Source organism: Tachypleus tridentatus, chromosome 5 (genome assembly GCF_004210375.1).
Source record: "Tachypleus tridentatus isolate NWPU-2018 chromosome 5, ASM421037v1, whole genome shotgun sequence".
Taxonomy (NCBI): domain Eukaryota; kingdom Metazoa; phylum Arthropoda; class Merostomata; order Xiphosura; family Limulidae; genus Tachypleus; species Tachypleus tridentatus.
Genome location: NC_134829.1, coordinates 44966973 through 44988200, shown reverse-complemented (window position 1 = coordinate 44988200; position 21228 = coordinate 44966973). Strand labels below are relative to the sequence as shown.

The 21228-nt window shown below is 35.7% G+C and overlaps 1 protein-coding gene and 1 long non-coding RNA gene across 7 annotated transcripts in view; one reads left to right on the top strand and one right to left on the bottom strand.

The window, feature by feature from the left end:
* LOC143251063 (uncharacterized) overlaps positions 1-8897 on the top strand; it is a 93901-nt gene extending 85004 nt beyond the window's left edge. For all 6 annotated transcript variants that reach the window (XM_076502412.1, XM_076502411.1, XM_076502414.1 and 3 more), the window contains 2 exons: positions 3879-4215; positions 5420-8897. In XM_076502412.1, coding sequence (XP_076358527.1) covers positions 3879-4215; positions 5420-6657 — 1575 coding nt within the window. In that variant the 3' untranslated portion in view covers positions 6658-8897. The remainder of the gene's footprint in view (positions 1-3878; positions 4216-5419) is intronic.
* LOC143251064 (uncharacterized) lies at positions 6759-20778 on the bottom strand. Its single transcript, XR_013028478.1, has 2 exons — positions 20574-20778; positions 6759-6986 (listed from the first exon to the last, which is right to left on the bottom strand). It is a non-coding gene; the product is annotated as an uncharacterized LOC143251064 (long non-coding RNA).
* Between the last annotated feature and the right edge of the window lie 450 nt (positions 20779-21228).

The window sequence follows — 21228 nt, the reverse complement described above, 5'->3', positions numbered from 1 at the left end:
CGTGTTACTTCATTATGCTTATAAGTTGTTCATCAGACTTCCTTGTGAAGGTTAAGTTTTCTGTGATTTTTGGTAGTCATGTTTCTACTGCGTGCAATAGACACTTCTTGACTGTACTGCAAATAGCTATCAATATCTATATAACTATTCTTGTTGGAAGTGGTAGTGGCTGGCAAAATGTTCAAAAATTCCTGATTAGCTTCCATCAGAGAGTATTCAAAATGGCCGCCAGCTTCGGTTCAAACCTTGAAATCACTGAAAGTTTTAGATTGTATAGATTTATATGGTCAGAATTACAGCCATTTCCCCAAAACAATCAATTCTATATAGTTCTGTTAATGTAAACCTTCATCTTTGTATTCGTTTGAGGTTTGGTTATAACCAAAGCTGTTTAATTTGCTCTTTTATGTATATAGCAGCTGTCTGTATTAAATATTGAAGAGATGTTGTTTAAAAACACGTTGATCAGATCCAACAGTGGGAGACATCCGGTAAGGTGGCTAGGTCATTCTGGTAACGCACAGGAAGTAGTTAAGGATTTATATGAGTTATCTAGGCGAAGAGCAGCAGTGGGGTGTAGACACTGGCATTTATGGGCACGAAACTTTTTAATGGACTTTTGGAACAAATACGTACGTTCAATAAATTAAAACAATTTAAAACAGTGAAAAAGTATTTTATTGATATGAATTTACAATAAGAGATAAATAACACTATGTAATAAAATTTTTACTTTTTCATGGGCTCAGCGGTATGTTTGCGGACTTAGAACGCTAAAAACCGGGTTTCAAAACAACAACTTTTCCTGTTCCTGGACAGAAAGTGTTTATTTTCTAATTGCTTATGCCTAAAGTAAATGGAAAAGACCTATTTTTCTCTTCAAACTTTGCTTTTGGGACCTGGAAGCGTATAACGAAAACATGACGGGAGACTATATTTGGGGTCTGATACGTGAAAGTGATTTACATTACAGTCGCAAATCTCGAAAAACTATTCACTTCTAAACATTTTTGTTTTTGTATAACTTTAGTATAAATATATGTAAATCTTGATTCATATGTTGTTTTATTCAGATCTCATGTAAATGAAAATGTGCAAATTTTCCCGTTTTTACATAGAAAATAGGTTCATTTCTAAATTTCATTATCCAGGTCACAAAAGCAAAGTTTGAGGGGGAATAATAGTCATTTTCTGTACTTTTACAACATAAGCAATTAAAAAATAGAACATACTATCCATGAACAAAGTTTATGTTATGTAGCATAATTGGAGATAAGTTTGATTATTTTGAATTTTGCACAAAGCTACACGAGAGCTATCTGCGTTAGCCGTCTCTAATTTAGCAGTGTAGATTAGAAGGAAGGCAGCTAGTCATCATCACCCACCACCAACTCTTGGGTACTCTTTTACCAACGAAAAGTGGGATTGACCGTTATATTATAACGCCCCCACGGCTAAAAGGGTGAACAAGTCTGGTTTGACGGGGATTCGATCCTGCAGCCCGTAGATTACGGGTCGAATGCCTTAATCACCTGGCTATGCCGGGCTTGGAGATAAATACATAAATAATTACGGTAAATAACAATCAATTGAATAAATAATTAAACCTGAATTAAATAAATTATAAAAAATAGTGAAGAATAAATCTAAAATCGTAAAATAATTTCGTACAAGAATTATCTTTATTTTTGTAAATATTTATGTAATTACCAATTCACCTTAAACATTGTTAAGTATTTATTTAATAGAAAAGCCTAACTATATTACTTTTATTGTTTTGTCTTGTTTTTAACTTATCATAAACGTACGTTCATTGTAATTATCATGAGACCTACAGCGCAGGGAACTCAGCTCTAAAGTGGGAAGCAATTTCCAGTTAATTTTCTCTTTGTATTAATAATATAAAGTAACTCAGTAAAGGATTTATTAAAAGAGAAAAGTATTTTCATACCTTTTCATAGAAAAAGAATATACATCTTCCAAACACTTTGGATATTTGGTCTTTCAAACACTGTGAATCTTTTGTACACATGACTGTTCCTAGCTTATTATTTTCTTTACTTATACAGAGTGACCCAAAATTATCTTTTCTATTTTAAGATCTACTAATTAGCTAAACAAGGAAATACATCCATGCATGTTCAACATCTTTTAATTCAAATTAAATAGTTTTTATTGGAATGTCAATAGACTTTTTTGTGCATCATTAGTGGCTCTCATCATGCCTTACCGATATTCGATTTCAGTTTACGTTTGCTGGATCACGCCTACAGTTACAGTAAAAACAATGTCCGTTATCCTCGTCTTTAGCTTCGTAACGTTTGTAATATATGTGTGATACACGATATCTTTTACATACCCCCATATTTCTTTCATGTATTGTCGTCCGCATTTATGCTGCACTACAATCACTGACTTTGCCTCTGCAAACCAAACTTTTCATTGATCCTGTATGTATGTGTGGGCGTTTGGGAGAGAGGTTGAGGGGGATCGTATATAATATTTGGTCTCAAAGATCAAATACTATAGTTATTGATGAAGAAAGATTTCATATCCCTATTCAGGCTTACGGCCTGGCATGGCCAAGTGCGTAAGACGTGCGACTCGTAATCCGACGGTCGCGGGTTCGCGCCCGCGTCGCGCCAAACATGCTCATCCTCCCAGTCGTGGGGGCGTTATAATGTGACGGTCAATCCCACTATTCGTTGGTAAAAGAGTAGCCCAAGAGTTGGCGGTGGGTGGTGATGACTAGCTGCCTTCCCTCTAGTCTTACACTGCTAAATTAGGGACGGCTCGGTGCAGTGGGCTAACAACCTACTCACTTAAATACTTGTTGAAGAATCCGCAAGCGATTGCGGCTCTATGTTCCTAAATGGAATTTAATGGTGATAACTAACTAACTAACTATTCAGGCTCACGATATTAAACTCCAATATAATAATACAGTAATAGGTGACAAGCAATAAATAATTTATCTTCGAAGTCAAAAACATTCTATTTTTAGCTTCACTTGTTCTTTTTTTCTAAAATATTTGTCTGACAATTGATAAAGCTGTCTCAACTGACGTGCATGCAGTTAGTTGGACGACCTAATTTCACTGCAACGATTTTATTTTCGGGTTGCAAGAAATACAGAACATCCTGAGGCTCTTTATTTACATAAAGCATCAAGAGAAATAAGTAAGCTACTATGGCGCTGACTTACATTAAAGAACAACACAATGAAAGATACAGAGATGAGGGTTGTGATTCTGCATAAGAAGTTCCCACAAACAAGCTATGTATAGAAATGAGAATTATCAGGCGATTACAATGTTGAAAATAATAATATAATAATTTGAAAACAAATGGTGAAAGATAGGGAAGGATCTAAAACGTCATTATATTTACCAAGACAATGTTGTAAAAATGGGAATAGTATATCAATGATTTGGAGGATATTCAGATTAGTACAAGACTAATGTAAGTGATGGAAGTTTTACGTTATTATATACGATACGTACGAGATATACAATAACTCATAGCCTAACTTTTGTTTTCAAATTTAAATATTTACTTGATATTATGGTACTATTAGAAAAGGGTGATTTGGAAATATTGGTTACATTTTACGAAATCAATTATATAATATTATATAATATTACGCTATAGGGTTAACGTTTTATCAACGAATAGTGGGATTGATTGTAGCTTGTAACGTCCTTCTCTGCTAAAAGGGAGGGACAGTAATTTCAACTCACGACCATCAGATTACGAGTCAAGCAACCTAACCACCTGGCAAGACCGAGCTGTTATATGTCATTATATGAAATTTTAATAAAATATTTATTAATAAAGTAAGAATAATTTGATATTGGATACTTGTGTTTCCTTTGCAGATCATATTTGCTGACGAGTGTACAGAGGCTGAAGGTATGGCGTGGCATATGAAGCATTTTTGCTGTTTCGAGTGTGACATGCGCCTTGGAGGACAAAGGTACATCATGAAAGACGGACGACCTTACTGTCTGACCTGTTATGACGCTATGTTTTCCGAATACTGCGATACTTGTGGCGAGCCCATCGGCGTGGACCAAGGCCAGATGACCCACGATGGTCAACATTGGCACGCAGTCAAAGATTGTTTCCGATGTTACACTTGCCACTTACCATTACTTGGCAGACCCTTTCTGCCAAAACGTGGGCTCATATATTGTTGTGCCCAGTGCAGCAAAGGTGAGTAGTATACTAAACGAAAACAATTTTCTTTCAAGCTCAGTCAGTTCATTGGTTATTTAAATATTTTATTTTGTTTTGTTTTGTTTCTTTTCGAATTTTGCGCAAAGCTACTCGAGGGCTATCTGCGCCAGCCGTCCCTAATTTAGCAGTGTAAGACTAGAGAGAAGGCAGCTAGTCATAACCACCCGCCGCCAACTCGTGGACTACTCTTTTACCTACGAATAGTGGGATTGACCGTCACATTATAATTTTCCATTGCTGAAAGGGCGAGCATGTTTGGTGTGACCGGGATTCGAACCCGCGGCCCTTGGATTACGAGTCAAACATATTAACCCACCAGGCCGTGCCGGGGCCCGCATGATAGCAGTAAAAAAATGTGAGAAATATTCGAAGATTATTTTAAGGTCGAAAAATGTTTTGTCTGCACACAAATAACTCGATTTTACGAATCGATTTAGCAGAATAAAATACAAATCAAAATTCACGTTGCTTTATGTATATCTTACTTTTGTAGTAAATCAGAAGAAATCTCCAGTTTGTAAATAAGCGAACGAACCAAGTGTTTTTCCCTTTGCACAGTTTCAATAATATAAGGCCCGGCATGGTCAGGTGGTTGGGGCACTCTACTTGTAATCCGAGGGTTGCGGGTTCGAGTTCCCGTCACACCAAGCATACTTACCCTTTCAGCCGTGGGGGCGTTATAAAGTAACGATGAATCGTTGGTAAAAGAGTAGCCCAAGAGTTGGCAGTGAGTGGTGATGACTAGCTGCCTTCCCCCATAGTCTTACAGTGCAAAATTAGGGACGGCTAGCACAGATAGCCCTCGTGTAGCTTTGTGCGAAATTCCAAAACAAACAAACAATTCTTAATCCGTAGACTCACCGCTGTACCAGATAGACCGTCAGAGATAAAAATGACAGTTTCGTAATATGAGAATCAGAATCGTGCAGTATTTTTTATTTCTTTATCTTGGTGTCAGTTTCTTTTCGTTAAAATTATATCATCACTTGTTTGTATATACTGTAGTGCTCTGTGATAAATAAGTATGAGTTATTACAAGGAAGAGTTTTTCGTCCTAATTAAATTCATATCATGTACTCCCAAAAGTGTAAAATTGTATTCCAGTCTTATAAACTAATATCAACCAGTTCCTTTCTGATGCTCTTTGGTTTTGATCTAATGAGATATTATTTCGTTACAGGGGAAATTCCCAGAACGAAACAAAATCTGTTCAAAGGCTTAGCAGCGCCATCTAGGGAACAAAATGTTACAGAAAACGAGTTATTATCATACGAGTTGGTGCCTGCTAAAACTTCCTCTCTGACACGATATAAAAGCCATGAAAATTTGTGCGGACAAAAGGAGCTTGAGATAAAAAGCGAGGATAAATGTTCTGTACAGCATTCTTCATGTTACTCTGATTTTGGTCTCGACAGTCAACGTGCCAAAGGTTTAATTAGTTCAGTCAGCCGCACTAGGGGACCACTGAAGGGACCATTCTTGTCAGATGATACTTCATTGTTAAATTCCACAGTCTCTGTAGACTTGTTGCAAGAGATACAATATTTACAAAACCAGTGCCAACTGCGAAAGACACGGCACATATACGACGACAACAAAACAAGTGATCCTGTAATTCCTTCTAAACAGTTACCATTTAACTCCTCAAACTCATGTAAACTTTTACAACCGTCTTCCAGCCTCACCCCTAATGACAGTAATCCACAGTTACGATCTCCGCTCTCTAGATCACCTTCAGATCATACGCCTCGCCCAATCTTCAGGTCAAATTCCAGCTGTAATAGCGGAGTGTCTTCAAAAAATCTGTCCGTTCGGTTTAACCCCATTCTCATAAAACATCCTTTGGAAAACGACTTAAGAAATTACAGAAATAACGTTACTACGAGCAGTGCACACTCAAGGCTTAAGAACTTACAATTTTACAAGCCTGCAAGTAACAATGACGTCATGGGTGAGAGTTCAACTTCGCACGTAGTTTCATCCACTCTCCAAAACGCTGACGGCAATACTGACAGTTGTTTGGTGAATGCGAGTGCTCCCTACTTACCTCATTACACAACAAACTCGCAATACTTAAGTTTATCTTCACAACCGAAACCTGAACCACCGCTTTCACCTGTTGAGAACAAATTGCCACACCGCGTGGCTGATTTTCCTTCTGAGAATGACAGAGTAACTGAGAATGTTTTAATTCCTAGGGAAAACGAAGAGGGGGAAGACAGTTGTAGCACGTGCTCTACTTCCAGCTCTGACGAGTTTTCTTACGAACTACCCCCAAGACGGGCGTACGGTGGGGTTAGAATTTCCTACGTGAGCAGTGATGCATTATCTGTTGCCAAGCAAAAGCATAGAAATGTAAATGATACCACAGAAACTGCTGACAAAAAGGAACATGATAAAAACTGTACCATATCTTGACATAGCTTTTTAGTTAAAACTTTATTGTTTTGGAAGTAATACAACAAACACGAATATTGTTCAAAATGTTCTGATAAAAATTTTTGAAAGATTTAAACGATTTTTTTCTATATAAAGAATATTTATTTCGATAAATAAAATTAAAATTATATACAAATCTTATTCATGTATATCAAAAAGTTACGAGCTTTTCTTAAACACGGTGTAAGAGACTTAATAGTCAGTATATGACAACACCGAAGTATTAGTTTGTTGTTGTTGTTGTTGTTGTTTTCGTTAATTTGTCCAAAGCCGGTAATTCACAACATGGAGCTTTCCCAATTCAAAACCTGAAAGATAAAACGCTATGAAATTAAATTTTAAAGAAAAATATTAGATCAAGAAATCACATTGAGACAATATTTAATTAACTTGTGAAGCGTTCCAAATGTAAAACAAAATTCGTTTTTATAAACATTTTTTCTCTTTTCAAAATATTTTTACCACCAGGTGGTTAACCTGCAGAGGTTCCGTCATACAAGAAGTTAACTTTGTTTTTACGCAACGGAATAAATATTAACGAAACTATGACAGACAAAACGGAGTTGGATAACTTTTAGCAGTGATTTTGTAGAGATAGTTCTCAGTTGAATTGCAGATAAATAACCAGTCTCAAAATACGATACTAATAACGTTCATGTGTGGAACAGATCAACGTTAGCTTTTTAGTATATGAAAAACACCAAGTTATTTCCACTAACATTATCGATAGAATATACTATTTCTGTGGAACTTCTTTTTAACAGTATGACTTAAATACCACAGAAACCTAGCAACACCTACTCCCAGTGGCACAGTTATATGTTTGCGGACTTATACTGCTGGAAACCGGGTTTAAACAGCCGTGGTGGGCAGAGCACAGATAGTCCTTTGTTGTGTAGCTTCGTCCTTAACAGCAAGCAAACAAATCGCAACACTTAAAGCAAAAATAACTATCCGTCCTCTAGACAGAAGTTATGTAAATGAAAATGTTATCTTAGGACATGAAAAGTTGCATCCTGCATGTGTAATTGTAAAAAAAAACGCCTATAAAAACTGCAAACCATGAACCCAATAAACATTCATACTAAATTTTGTGAAAATCCATCAACATGGTGCGCCCTCTCCAACAAAAAACACACAAAATTAAAAATTTGTATGTGCCCCAATACGAACTTCTGGTGAAGAGATACATCCACCTCCTACAAAATAGTTTTGTGTATACGCAACGGACAGTACTAATATATTTTTATAGTTACACGTACGCTCGACAAGATAAATATTTCGATGTATTAACTTCAGTTCAAAAGTTGAGTATAATTACATACATTTATATGTACTTCTTTCTGAGTTATTTACTTGTTAGTCAACCCTTGCTAACTGTACTCGTGTTTGTAAACGAAAATATGACATCATGTAACTGTTTATCGAACTCGATAACCAGACATCCTGCTAAGAGAACGGTGAAATCTCTTTATGACGACAAAGTTCCTTCCTTAGTACAGCAACTCATTTCAATTCAGAGTTTTCTTTACTTTTTCTTGTAGATCAGAACGTAGGTATTAACAATGTTGGATAAAAGAAATATATGTATAATTACAGAAACAAGTATTGTTCTACGTTAATCTTAAATGTTCATTTACAACATAAATAGTGTCTTTCAACTTTGGTGCCACAAGTAACACAACGAAATTCTATATCTCTTTCATTATGTATCAGACACGCTGAACAAGTTCTGACACATAAACTTAAAACTATGTCTTTTTAGTGCCAATCGAGAGAATTTCGCTTCACATTTCTCCTTGACAACTTTCTTATAAGTGCCATCACATTTAGAGATGATAAAATACAAAAAGATATATAACCCATCCGTGATGACAAACCTGCTCTGAAACGATTGGGCCTTTTTGAGCCGTCACTTATATACTTTAAACGCGTGTAGAATTTAATATTTAACTCATAAACAGAGTTTAATAACGAATCGTGCTCATTGTCTAAGATACATATCATATAATTAGAAATCTGACTGCAAGAAAGTCAGTAAAGGATACTGACTACTAACTTGCCCACGTGCCTACGATATTCTCCGCTGTTTGTTTGTTTTTTTTGTAAAGGTCTTTGCGATTTTCAAATAGAATTATTTCATTTTATTTTTGTATATAACTATTGAAATATTATTTTTGTAATAATGTGTACATGGTTGAATAAAACATTTTATTATGTACGGTGTGGAAGTCTGTTTAGAAAGAATATTTGTAAGTAAATAAATAAAGAATTCTAATCACGATATTGAAATGTTAATGCATTTTATATTATGTGTCACAATAAACTGAACATTTAAATATTCAAAAACATCTTCCTTGTAAAATGTTCATATCCCTAAATTTAGGGTTAATTAACAGGTCTTACTTTTGTTCATCTCCCTCAGTTGTCACCTTTATCAGCTTCATGTAACCTTCACCAGAAAAGATGTAATAAAGTACATCGTTGAATTAAAATAAATATAGATTCATTGAAGAGAAACTCTGAGAAACTGCTCTGTGTCAAGCATATTAGGCCACACAACTTTGAAGAAAGATTCCAAATAACACGCGTGCAAGTAACATGAAATTAATGAATGTGGTTAAAAAAGGCGATCTGAAGTATTCGAACCTCAACAAGGCTGAGACAAGAGGTAAGTTCTATTGATAAAAGATATAAACTTGTATAATATGTATATATATATATATATGATCATTAGTCTCTTATTTTACTGTATATTTTTATTAAATTGCTTTCCCTAAAATAATCGCGTTGGAAAGTTTGGAACATAATTATATATATATATAAACGTTGGAAAGCTTGGAACATAATTATATATATATAAATGACTCCGTATCTTTTATTATTTACAGGCTCCCCAGTGGCTCATCGGTATGTCTGCGGACTCACAACGCTACAAATCGGGTTTCGATACCCGTGGTGGGCAGAACACAGATAGCCCATTGTGTAGCTTTGTACTTAATTCAAAACAACAACAAATTATTTACAGTTAGTAACATCTGCATGTCATAGGCAAGATGAAAACCCCAAAGCTAATTGGGTTTGGCCTTAACAGGTTTTTAAATAGCATTCTTTGTATTAATAACACTGGGGAACACTCATTTTGTTGCATTTAAAAAAAGACCTTTCTATAGTCAATTTGAGTGTGTTGATTTCAAATCTGAAGTCGGTTTTTGTCTGCAAGCTACAGATTTTATGCAATTTGACATTTTTATTTATTTTTTAATTTTTCGTTATTATAGGAAATTATAGGAATAGCTTATCAATTTGTTTGTGTATTTTATTCAGGTAGGAATTTGCGTTTGTAACTTTTGCATTTGTACACTTCATCTGTACAATCTCGTTTAATGCTCCAGCAGTAGTCAGCCATCATACTTTTGTCCCAGCGCCCTTGGTAGCGTTCTTCCATGACCTTTACGTCTTGGTGGAATTGTTCTCCTTGTTCGTCACTCACAGCCCCCAGGTTGTCAGGGAACTTATCAAGCTGACTGTTCAAAAAATGAAGCTTTATGCTCATGTTGCACCCGAGATCACGAAAAGCGAGGAGTATTCTGTTCACAAGTTCACTGTAGTTCTCCGCCTTATTGTTTCCAAGGTAGTTCTGAACGACTGCCACAAAGGATAACCATGCTGCCTTTTCTAAAGCGGTCATCTTAGCAACAAACTGATCATCACGAATTAGGGTTTGAATCTGTGGGCCATCAAACACGCCTGCTTTGATCTTCTCAAATGATAACCCTGGTAAAGCTGTGATGATGTGTTGGAAACATTCACCTTCGGTTTCCAGTGCCTTTACAAATTGCTTCATCAAACCTAATTTGATGTGAAGAGGAGGAAAGATGATCTTATCTCTTATCTCTGCTTACAATTGGGTCTTGTATGATATTTGGCATGCCTGCTTCAAGGGTGTCACGAATAGGCCAGTCCTTCTGGACCCAATGTCTGTCTCGTGCTCGGCTGTCCCACATACAGAGGAAACATGGAAACTTGGTGAAACCTTTCTGTTGTCCAAGAAGAAAGTTGACCATCTTTAAGTCTACACAAATGATCCAATTGTACTCATGATATTTTAATAAGTCCATGACCATTTTCATATCATCATAGTCTTCCCGCAAATGCACTGAGTGACCGACAGGTACTGCTCCATAAACATTCCCATTATGTAAAGAACACACTTTAGACTGCGTTTTGAACTGTCTAAAAGAGTCTCCATTCAGCAGGACTATAGTAAGGTACACCCAGTTCTTTGAGAAGCCCTTGGATGTCATGGCAGTAAACAAACTGTCTGTCTTCTGAAAAGAAGGTCACAAAAAGCTGGTCACGCTTTCTGAAATATGATACTTTAACAGAGTGATCAACAAGAATTCTGCCTTGTAATCTTGATGCCAAAAGCTCTGCTGCTTTCTTTGAAAGACCTAAATCCTGCACTAAATCATTCAGTTCAGCCTGGGGAAGAGGCTTGGGGACGGGGAAAGGTTCAGTATCTGAAGAACAGTTCTCCGATTGTGTACACTTTTCTGACAATTCACTGTCACAACTGTCTTGTTTGCTTGTATCATGTCCAATGTCTTTATCGTCCAATGAAGGCAAGCCTTTGAAAACCGGAACAGGAACTTCTTCAGAGTGCGGAGCTGGCCGAATAGCTGAGGGAATGTTTGGATACGTAATCTTATGTCGGTTTTTCTTCCCAACACCCGTTGTGTTTACCATGCAGAAATAACAGTCAGTTACATGGTTGGTGGGTTCGCGCCAAATTATTGGAACACCAAAAGGCAGACCATTGCATTTTCCTTTGGTCCAGTCTTGAAGCATTTCCTCACAATTGTGGCACACAACATGAGGAGCCCATTGCTTGTCTTGATCACCAAGATGAACTTCAAAATATGCCTTGTAGGCACGCTTGACGAACGAGGATATGTTACGTCTCTGACGATTGAGTGTGTAGCATCCACATATGTAGCAGAAGGCATTAGGCTTGTTTCTGCAAGTATATTTATTTTTGGAAGCCATGTTTGATCTGAAACAAAAGAAGAATGATCAAAATATTAGAAGCTATCTATATATATGGACGTGAAAATGCTTATACATGGTTTACGCAAGTTCACATTTGTACAATTTCATTAACCTCAAATTGCATACAAACTAGAGCTTGTAGAGAAAAACTAATTTCAGATTTGAAATCAGCTCCTAAAACTTCTTCAGAATCAGTTAAAATATCCAATGCAACTCAAAGTTACTGAAAAAGTGTTCCCCAGTGTAATTTATCAAACTGTCTTTGTTCTCGAAATACCCATGTGTTAATTTTAAGTTTTGAAATAACATCTGCTTATATCTCACTAAGTTATTTATTTGAAGGTGTGAGAAGTAAGGAAATGTTATTTCAAAACTTGAAACTAACACATGGGTGTTACGAACAAAGACGTGTTGTGTTTTCTTATAGCAAAGCCACATGGGGCTATCTGCTGAGCCCACCGAGGGGAATCGAACCCGTGATTTTGCGTTGTAAATTCGAAGACATACCGCTGTACTAGCGGGTGGCGAGATCAAAGATAGTTTGATAAATTATTAATACAAAGAATGCTATTTAAAAACCTGTTAAGGCCAAACCCAATTAGCTTTGGGGGTTTTCATCTTGCCTATGACATGCAGATGTTACTAACTGTAAATAATTTGTTGTTGTTTTGAATTAAGCACAAAGCTACAAAATGAGCTTTCTGTGTTCTGCCCACCACGGTATCAAAACCCGGTTTGTAGCATTGTAAGTCATAAAATAAAACATGCAAGAACATACATCACATATTGCTTGGATTTGAGTTGCAGCGCGTTTAAAATAATCCACGTGAGCTAGAACTGTTAACAGGTGTGTACAACGAATCTGCGAAACATTTATTCTCTAATACAAACCAGTAAAAATAAATTTATTGTGACAGCAGTTAAATTTCGCAACAAGTAAGTTGCTTTTAAATGAGGTTCTACCTCATATCTCTTTCACTGATAAAGTAAGTTATCATGTTTGTCTTTAAATAATATTGGTTGCCTATCGTTGAAACTGTTTTCAGTGAGCTTTGTTATGATTAGTCAGTTAAATTTGCGTAATGATATGTTGGTAACTTGAAGATAAAAATCAGCTAAACATGTGTAGTGATAAGACAGTAATGGAAGATTAAAATTAATTAAACATGTGTAATGATAAGTCAGTAAGTTGAATATTAAAATTAATTAAACATGTGTAGTGATAAGTCAGTAAGTTGAATATTAAAATTAATTAAACATGTGTAGTGATCAGTCAGTAACCTGAAAACTAAAATCGATTAAACATGTGTTAATGGAATTCTTAGTGTTGACATACCTACGACAGAACACTGGATCCTGTGATAGTGGAATTGGTGTAATGTTTTCACGGCTGGAGGATAAACTAGAACCATAGTTGTATATATTAATGGTAGGCTTAATAGAACTATAATTGTGTATATTAATGGTAGGCTTAATAGAACCATAGTTGTGTATATTAATGGTAGGCTTAATAGAACTATAGTTGTGTATATTAATGGTAGGCTTAATAGAACTGTAGTTGTGTATATTAATGGTAGGCTTAATAGAACTGTAGTTGTGTATATTAATGGTAGGCTTAATAGAACTGTAGTTGTATATATTAATGGTAGGCTTAATAGAACTATAGTTGTGTATATTAATGGTAGGCTTAATAGAACTATAGTTGTGTATATTAATGGTAGCTTAATAGAACTATAGTTGTGTATATTAATGGTAGGCTTAATAGAACCATAGTTGTGTATATTAATGGTAGGCTTAATAGAACTATAGTTGTGTATATTAATGGTAGGCTTAATAGAACTATAGTTGTGTATATTAATGGTAGGCTTAATAGAACCATAGTTGTGTATATTAATGGTAGGCTTAATAGAACCATAGTTGTGTATATTGATGGTAGGCTTAATAGAACTATAGTTGTGTATATTAATGGAAGGCTTAATAGAACCATAGTTGTGTATATTAATGGTAGGCTTAATAGAACCATAGTTGTGTATATTGATGGTAGGCTTAATAGAACTATAGTTGTGTATATTAATGGTAGGCTTAATAGAACTATAGTTGTGTATATTAATGGTAGGCTTAATAGAACTGTAGTTGTGTATATTAATGGTAGGCTTAATAGAACTGTAGTTGTGTATATTAATGGTAGGCTTAATAGAACTATAGTTGTGTATATTAATGGTAGGCTTAATAGAACTATAGTTGTGTATATTAATGGTAGGCTTAATAGAACTATAGTTGTGTATATTAATGGTAGGCTTAATAGAACTATAGTTGTGTATATTAATGGTAGGCTTAATAGAACCATAGTTGTGTATATTGATGGTAGGCTTAATAGAACTATAGTTGTGTATATTAATGGTAGGCTTAATAGAACTATAGTTGTGTATATTAATGGTAGGCTTAATAGAACTGTAGTTGTGTATATTAATGGTAGGCTTAATAGAACTATAGTTGTGTATATTAATGGTAGGCTTAATAGAACTGTAGTTGTGTATATTAATGGTAGGCTTAATAGAACTATAGTTGTGTATATTAATGGTAGGCTTAATAGAACTGTAGTTGTGTATATTAATGGTAGGCTTAATAGAACTATAGTTGTGTATATTAATGGTAGGCTTAATAGAACTATAGTTGTGTATATTAATGGTAGGCTTAATAGAACTATAGTTGTGTATATTAATGGTAGGCTTAATAGAACTATAGTTGTGTATATTAATGGTAGGCTTAATAGAACCATAGTTATGTATATTGATGGTAGGCTTAATAGAACTATAGTTGTGTATATTGATGGTAGGCTTAATAGAACTATAGTTGTGTATATTAATGGTAGGCTTAATAGAACTATAGTTGTGTATATTAATGGTAGGCTTAATAGAACTATAGTTGTGTATATTAATGGTAGGCTTAATAGAACTATAGTTGTGTATATTAATGGTAGGCTTAATAGAACTGTAGTTGTGTATATTAATGGTAGGCTTAATAGAACTATAGTTGTGTATATTAATGGTAGGCTTAATAGAACTATAGTTGTGTATATTAATGGTAGGCTTAATAGAACTATAGTTGTGTATATTAATGGTAGGCTTAATAGAACCATAGTTGTGTATATTAATGGTAGGCTTAATAGAACTGTAGTTGTGTATATTAATGGTAGGCTTAATAGAACTATAGTTGTGTATATTAATGGTAGGCTTACTGCTCTTAACTGCAAATCTTGTTTAATAAACGAAAAACTGCTTGCACTTATTATCTTTGTAGAATGGTATGGGAACCACTAATAAGGTAACAACCTCACTAATGAAATATACCGTGTATCACTGGTATGATAGCATGCTATGTGACGTTACTGTAATATATATCGTGTGTCACTGGTATGATAGCATGCTATGTGAGGTTACTGTAATATACCGGTAATATACTGGTATAATAGCATACTATGTGATGTTGGGCCCAGCATGGCCAACCGTGTTAAGGCGTGCGACTCGTAATCTGAGGATCGCGGGTTCGCACCCCCGTTGCGCCAAACATGCTTGCCCTTTCAGCCGTGGAGGCGTTATAGTGTGATGGTCAATCCCACTATTTGTTGGTAAAAGAGTAGCCCAAGAGTTGGCGGTGGGTGGTGATGACTAGCTGCCTTCCCTCTAGTCTTACACTACTAAATTAGGGACGGTTAGCACAGATAGCCCTCGAGTAGCTTTGCGCGAAATTCAAAACAAACAAGCTATGTGATGTTATTGCAATAGTGCAAGTCAACAATACATTATCGCCTGAGTCCACAATGCGAAAGCGCAGACAGAGTGGCTTACCAGTTGTTGAACGTTTGGATCCTGGAATTAGTGTGAGATAAGACCATTTCTGTTATTATAACAAGAAAAAGGCATACCAAGCAATAGGACATCCTACTAGTGAATAAGTGCCATGAAGGCGTCAGGTTTAGTAATGAGCTCTTCTTACCAAGGATCAAGCTGAAGCCCCTACAATTGATATAGATGAATGTTGCACGGAAACTTTCTTCAACCAGTTACAGCGTAAAATAAAAAGAACTTCATTGTTTCCTTCAGTCACCGAGCAGTGATTTTGTTGTCTGTGTTTCAGCTCATGATCTTTAGAGCTTTGAGGCAAGAGATGCTTTAGACTTTGAGTAACACAAATATTTATTTATGGTTCTTCTGGTTACATTTTAATCAAGTGTCACCACTGACGTGAATACTATACAGTGCACACTAATCAGGAAAAGAAAACAACCTAGACCTGGTAAACTCCTAAAAGAATAGCATATAAGATTTACTAAAATAATGTAAGTTAAGACATGAGTAATATTAAAAGGTTGCTATCAAAATGGAAAATACTCTTTCTGATTGCCCTAGAATAGCTCATTGTCACAATGTGGTTTAGAAGAAAACACTGATGAAATGTGCTCAATATGCTTGTGGTCTTCAAATGATTCACAAGCTTATCTATTGTCATATATATGTGTAGACAACGGTTCATGTGCTGGTGAAGTACTGAACAGTCTTGTCTAGAAATCCACATGTATCAGGAGACTAGGCGTAACAACCATGCTTTTTGCATTGTATAAAGTGTCTGGTTTGGTGGATGAGTTAACTTCGCCTTACCAACCCTAGTCTGGTGGTTTAGTGGGTAAGAGAATGAAACAAACTCTCTAGCCTATACCTCGTAAGTTTTAAAACCCTGATCAAATCGATTCAGATGAACACTTAACTTACGTTTTAATGGAGTACCATTCGACTGGATATAAATCTATAGGACTTCTACATAGAACAGACATCTCACAGTTTCCATACGAATATAGGTAACAGTTAAGGTATACATTTACAAATGTGCACAAGTTTACACATCGACAACTAGAAAAGTCTGCAATATGACAGAAGAAGTGCTATAATAAGACAAAGATAAAATAGATGTACCAAAGTGGAGACCTTGTCGTCATCAGCACCGAAACCTTTTGGTTCCAGCTGGACAAGACCCAATCTTAGGCTCTATCTAGTTGTCCATCACTGTACGAGTTACAGCAGCCAAGAAGCACATGTCAGCTCAATTCTTAAGTGGCTCATGAAACTCTGGTGAACTGCTCTGATAACAAGTCAGAAGAGGATGTAGCCTTGAAGATAACAAGCAAACAAGATGAGCGTAGGTATCCGGCTTTTATACCAAATTCCAGCTCCCTAGTGACACATTGGTACGTCTGTGGTGTTACAGTGCTTGGAACAAGATTTCTGTATTCAAGGTGGGCAGAGCACCGATAGTCCATTATGTAGCCTTGTGCTTAACTACAAAGAAACAAAACCATGGGCAGAGCACCGATAGTCCATTATATAGACTTGTGCTTAACTACAAACAAACAAAACCAAATTCTTAATTGATATGGTTGTTAATTAAAACACCTATGATGATCACATATGTAAATTACTACCAACAGATGGGGTGTCATAACCCTTGCTTTCCATATCCGCTCAAGTATTGACACGAGACACAATTTATGGCAGCTGCCAGTCATATTAGCAGATGTGATTAGGATTTGGTAAAACATTTGATGAATGAAAGGAAATAGTAACAGCCTGTTTTTTAATTAACTGTCCATTTGTTGCACAAGGTTTTTAAATTTGCACACTGTCATCACTTTTTTCGTTTTCACAAAGTCTGTCGAACTGAGAGAATTGGAGTTACGTTTCTTGGCCGAAACTTGGGCTGTTTTAGGACACTTGCCACTCTTGAAGTAAACCAGTTTCACCTAAGAATACCAAACGCTTATAACAACGTTTATTTGCATGTGGCCAAGTGACTACTTCTGTCTTATCAAAAGAGAGAAAAATCAAATAATATTAATTTAAATTATTTGGTATATTTATATCTTTATACCATCTTGGAATGTTACACTCTTAGTTTTCTACAAATGTTTACTCATGTTGCATAAATGCGACTTGTAGTAACGCTTGATTGACGAGAACAGGCCATGCCCCTCAGGAGCACAGCGGTACGTCTGCGGACTCACACCGTTAAAAACTGGGTTTCGATACCCGTGGTAAGAAGAAAGATTAACTATTGTTCTTGACATGAAACACAAGTTAGGCGACGTTGACAGCAACCTTTCAGAGCATTTCGCCTTTGCTCAATTTGTATGAGCATTTCCTTTGCTGAAAACTAAACTGTCGCTTTAGAATGGCCACATATATTATTGCAAACTAGACATAGAATTTCTGTTTACATTTTTGGAAAACGTGCAGCAATACAGCCTTGTCCCCCATGGACAAAACAGTTTTTATCTGCAAAGAATGATAAAGTAACAGAGGCAGACTGAATTAAACCGACTTGACTTTCATAACTACACATTATCAGAAGGCACGGAGCAGCTGATAAATTCAGAACACCGCATTAAAATAAGACGGTAGAATTTGCAAGGTATGTTTTCATAGCATAAAAATTGTATGAAAGTGGGACATAAGTCAATGTATTTCTCAAGAGATTATAACACCATCAATAACACAAACATATCTATTTCTTATGAAGCATATACAACTTGAAGTAAATAAAACTGTTACATAATAAATCGTTGAATCTCTCCAAGAGTATTTATACCTCAAAGCAGTGTCTATCTGTTCCCAGCCTTTAAAATAAAGGCTAAATGTTTTATAAAGTACTCTCTGAAATTCACTGAAATACAGTCTAATTTTAGTAAACTTTCTCTTGCAAAAGGACTATAGTGTAATAGATTAAGCCTTGTATAACCAAATACAGGGTTGTATATTTCACACAAAGTTGTTTCCAATCTTGTATCTAACAACTGAGGATAATCCTTCTTATCTTGTAGTTGACGATATCCAATTCGTTCTTTGAGCTTCCTTAGAAGATGTCTCTGAAGCAGCCGTTCATAGCTTCTTCTATCAGCCACTTGGATTCCTTCTTTGGAAACAAACTTTCCAGTTAACTGGCCATTAAGGCCTTAACTTCCTCTTCACAGAAGTCCCAACCACCGAAGCCTGCAAGATAGCTTTAGAATTTTATTTCTAAGAACCCAATCCATTGATACATACCCTCAGCAACCAATTAGCAACTCTTATAGAATTCATTATCATTAAAAGTAACTTTATGTTCAATGACCATACCTACCTACAAATAAATGACCTAAGTATGCTCAATCCCGTGTCATCAGTTCTAGACAACATTTTTATGACACAGACTGAATCTCAAGCGATCAATTCAGCCTTACACCCACCACTATACTGGTACAGGTATAATTGCTGGATTCACACCTACAGAACACACACTTAGTTTTTTCAACAACGTTAACACGATACATCGCAACATTACGTTCACCTGTGAACAGAAAAACAATTATCAAATAGCATTTATTAATCTTAAGACCACTAGAACTGATACACAATTCAAAACAAAAATCCACACAAAAAATCACCCATACTGGATTATACATTCTTTAGGACTCAGCACATGAAACAAAACAAAAGCTCAACATATTAAGAAACCAAATAAACACAGTCATAAAACTGTGTTAACCTGATAAAATTAACAATGAAATCAACAAAATAAAACAACACTTCATCAACATCAACAAATTTCCACCAAAAACAGTTAAAAGCAATTATACGCACACACCCAGACCAACAACATACAAACAACAATAAATCACAAGATACAACAAACTAGAAAACCTTATACTGATGTATACCATATGTTCCCGACATTAGTGGAAAAATAACCAACGTTTGAAAAGAAGTTATAACAAAACACAACATTCCAGTAAACACCAAGTTTACTAAAAAAAATACAGGTACAAAACTAAAGTCCATACAATGTAAAAACTATACTGACAAACACAACACCAACATAATTTATAAAATACAATGCAACAATTACCACGACTCCAATATTGGAGAAACAAGCAGAAAAATGGAAACTGGATTCAAAAACGCAAAAAACACCTTCACACGTTTTTAAACACTGCAAGTCAAATTAATACAACATAACCATAGAAAACATCCAGATACTAAGAAGAGAAACAAATATAAACAAATAGAAAATCAAATAAGCCCTACTTATATAGCAACTCAATCCAGAATTAAATATAAAGGAAGACCATTATACTTGTATTAATTAATAACCTAACATTTAACTGCAACGCCCCCTACAATCCCTCATGCGTTTTTCTCTCGTCCCTAAGACACGTGCTCGGCAACGGTCAGTTTCAAACTCTATCTTTGTTAATCTGAAGATGACCTAAGAAGATCGAAACGTTGTTCTGTGACCCAGTATGACCAGGTGGCTAAGGCACTCGATTCGTTCTCTTAGGGTCGCGGGTTCGAATCCCTGTCGCACCAAACATGCTCGATCTTTCAGCAGTGAGGGCATTATATTGTTACGGTCAATTCCACTATTGGTGGTGGGTGGTGACGACTAGCTGCCTTCCCTCTAGTCTTACATTGATAAATTAGGAACGGCTAGCACAGATAGTCCTCATGTAGCTTTGCGCGAAATTCGAGCAAACAAACAAATGTTGTTCTGTATTTTATTTCCATTAAAGTTTTAATACCCATACCAGCCATCTTGAGAAGACATCTTATTGAACTATATGCTGATACAGACACTACTCTTAGAAACACTATCTGTCTATAAAAACACCGCCCGCTTATGTGAAAAGTATTTAATAATTTACTTATAGGGGAAGACTGTATCTGTAATAATCGCAAAAACAAATTGATGCAAATTAGATTCAGTTATTAACTTAGAGACTTTGAATGTTATCATAAAGTTAATGCGATATTGACCTATCTGGGCGCTCATCAAACTTCGTCGTCAAGCAACGCACGCACTCGAACCACGTGAGATGTCTCAGCAACATTTTCTGTGGCATCAGACAACTTCCGCCATCAAGAGCCATGGGGGCAACACAATATCTGACTGCAAAGTGTCATGATAGCCTGGCAAAGTGCCATAGCAACACGCCCTCTGGTTACGACAATTCAACGAACTATGACGTCATCGTCTTTACCATTTCTTCTATTGCCTGGAGTCGATTTGATGCTATAAGTTACTATTCAATCGGAAATTTATTTAAATGAGAACAACATCAGATAACAGCATGGAGGCTGCGTGAAATTACAAGTAGACATTGTAAAAATCGTAGGTAATAAAAAAATTACACTGTTAAATACGGATAAAATTTAACAATTTTTTTATTTGTGATTTCTAAAAGAAATTTGCGTTAATTACTTTAACAAACTGAATAGCCTGGCTATCCAAATCCCCCCCTTACCACATGACAATGTTCCATATTCCCTACAACAACTTCTCATTCCCCAGAGGTTATATTGACATTGAGAACCACGAGACAAAGTTAAGTCACACAAGCAACAAGTTTCATTGTGTCCTGTTATATAATGAAAAAAAAAGTTTGAACAGGAAGGTGCAGTCTGAAGTGAG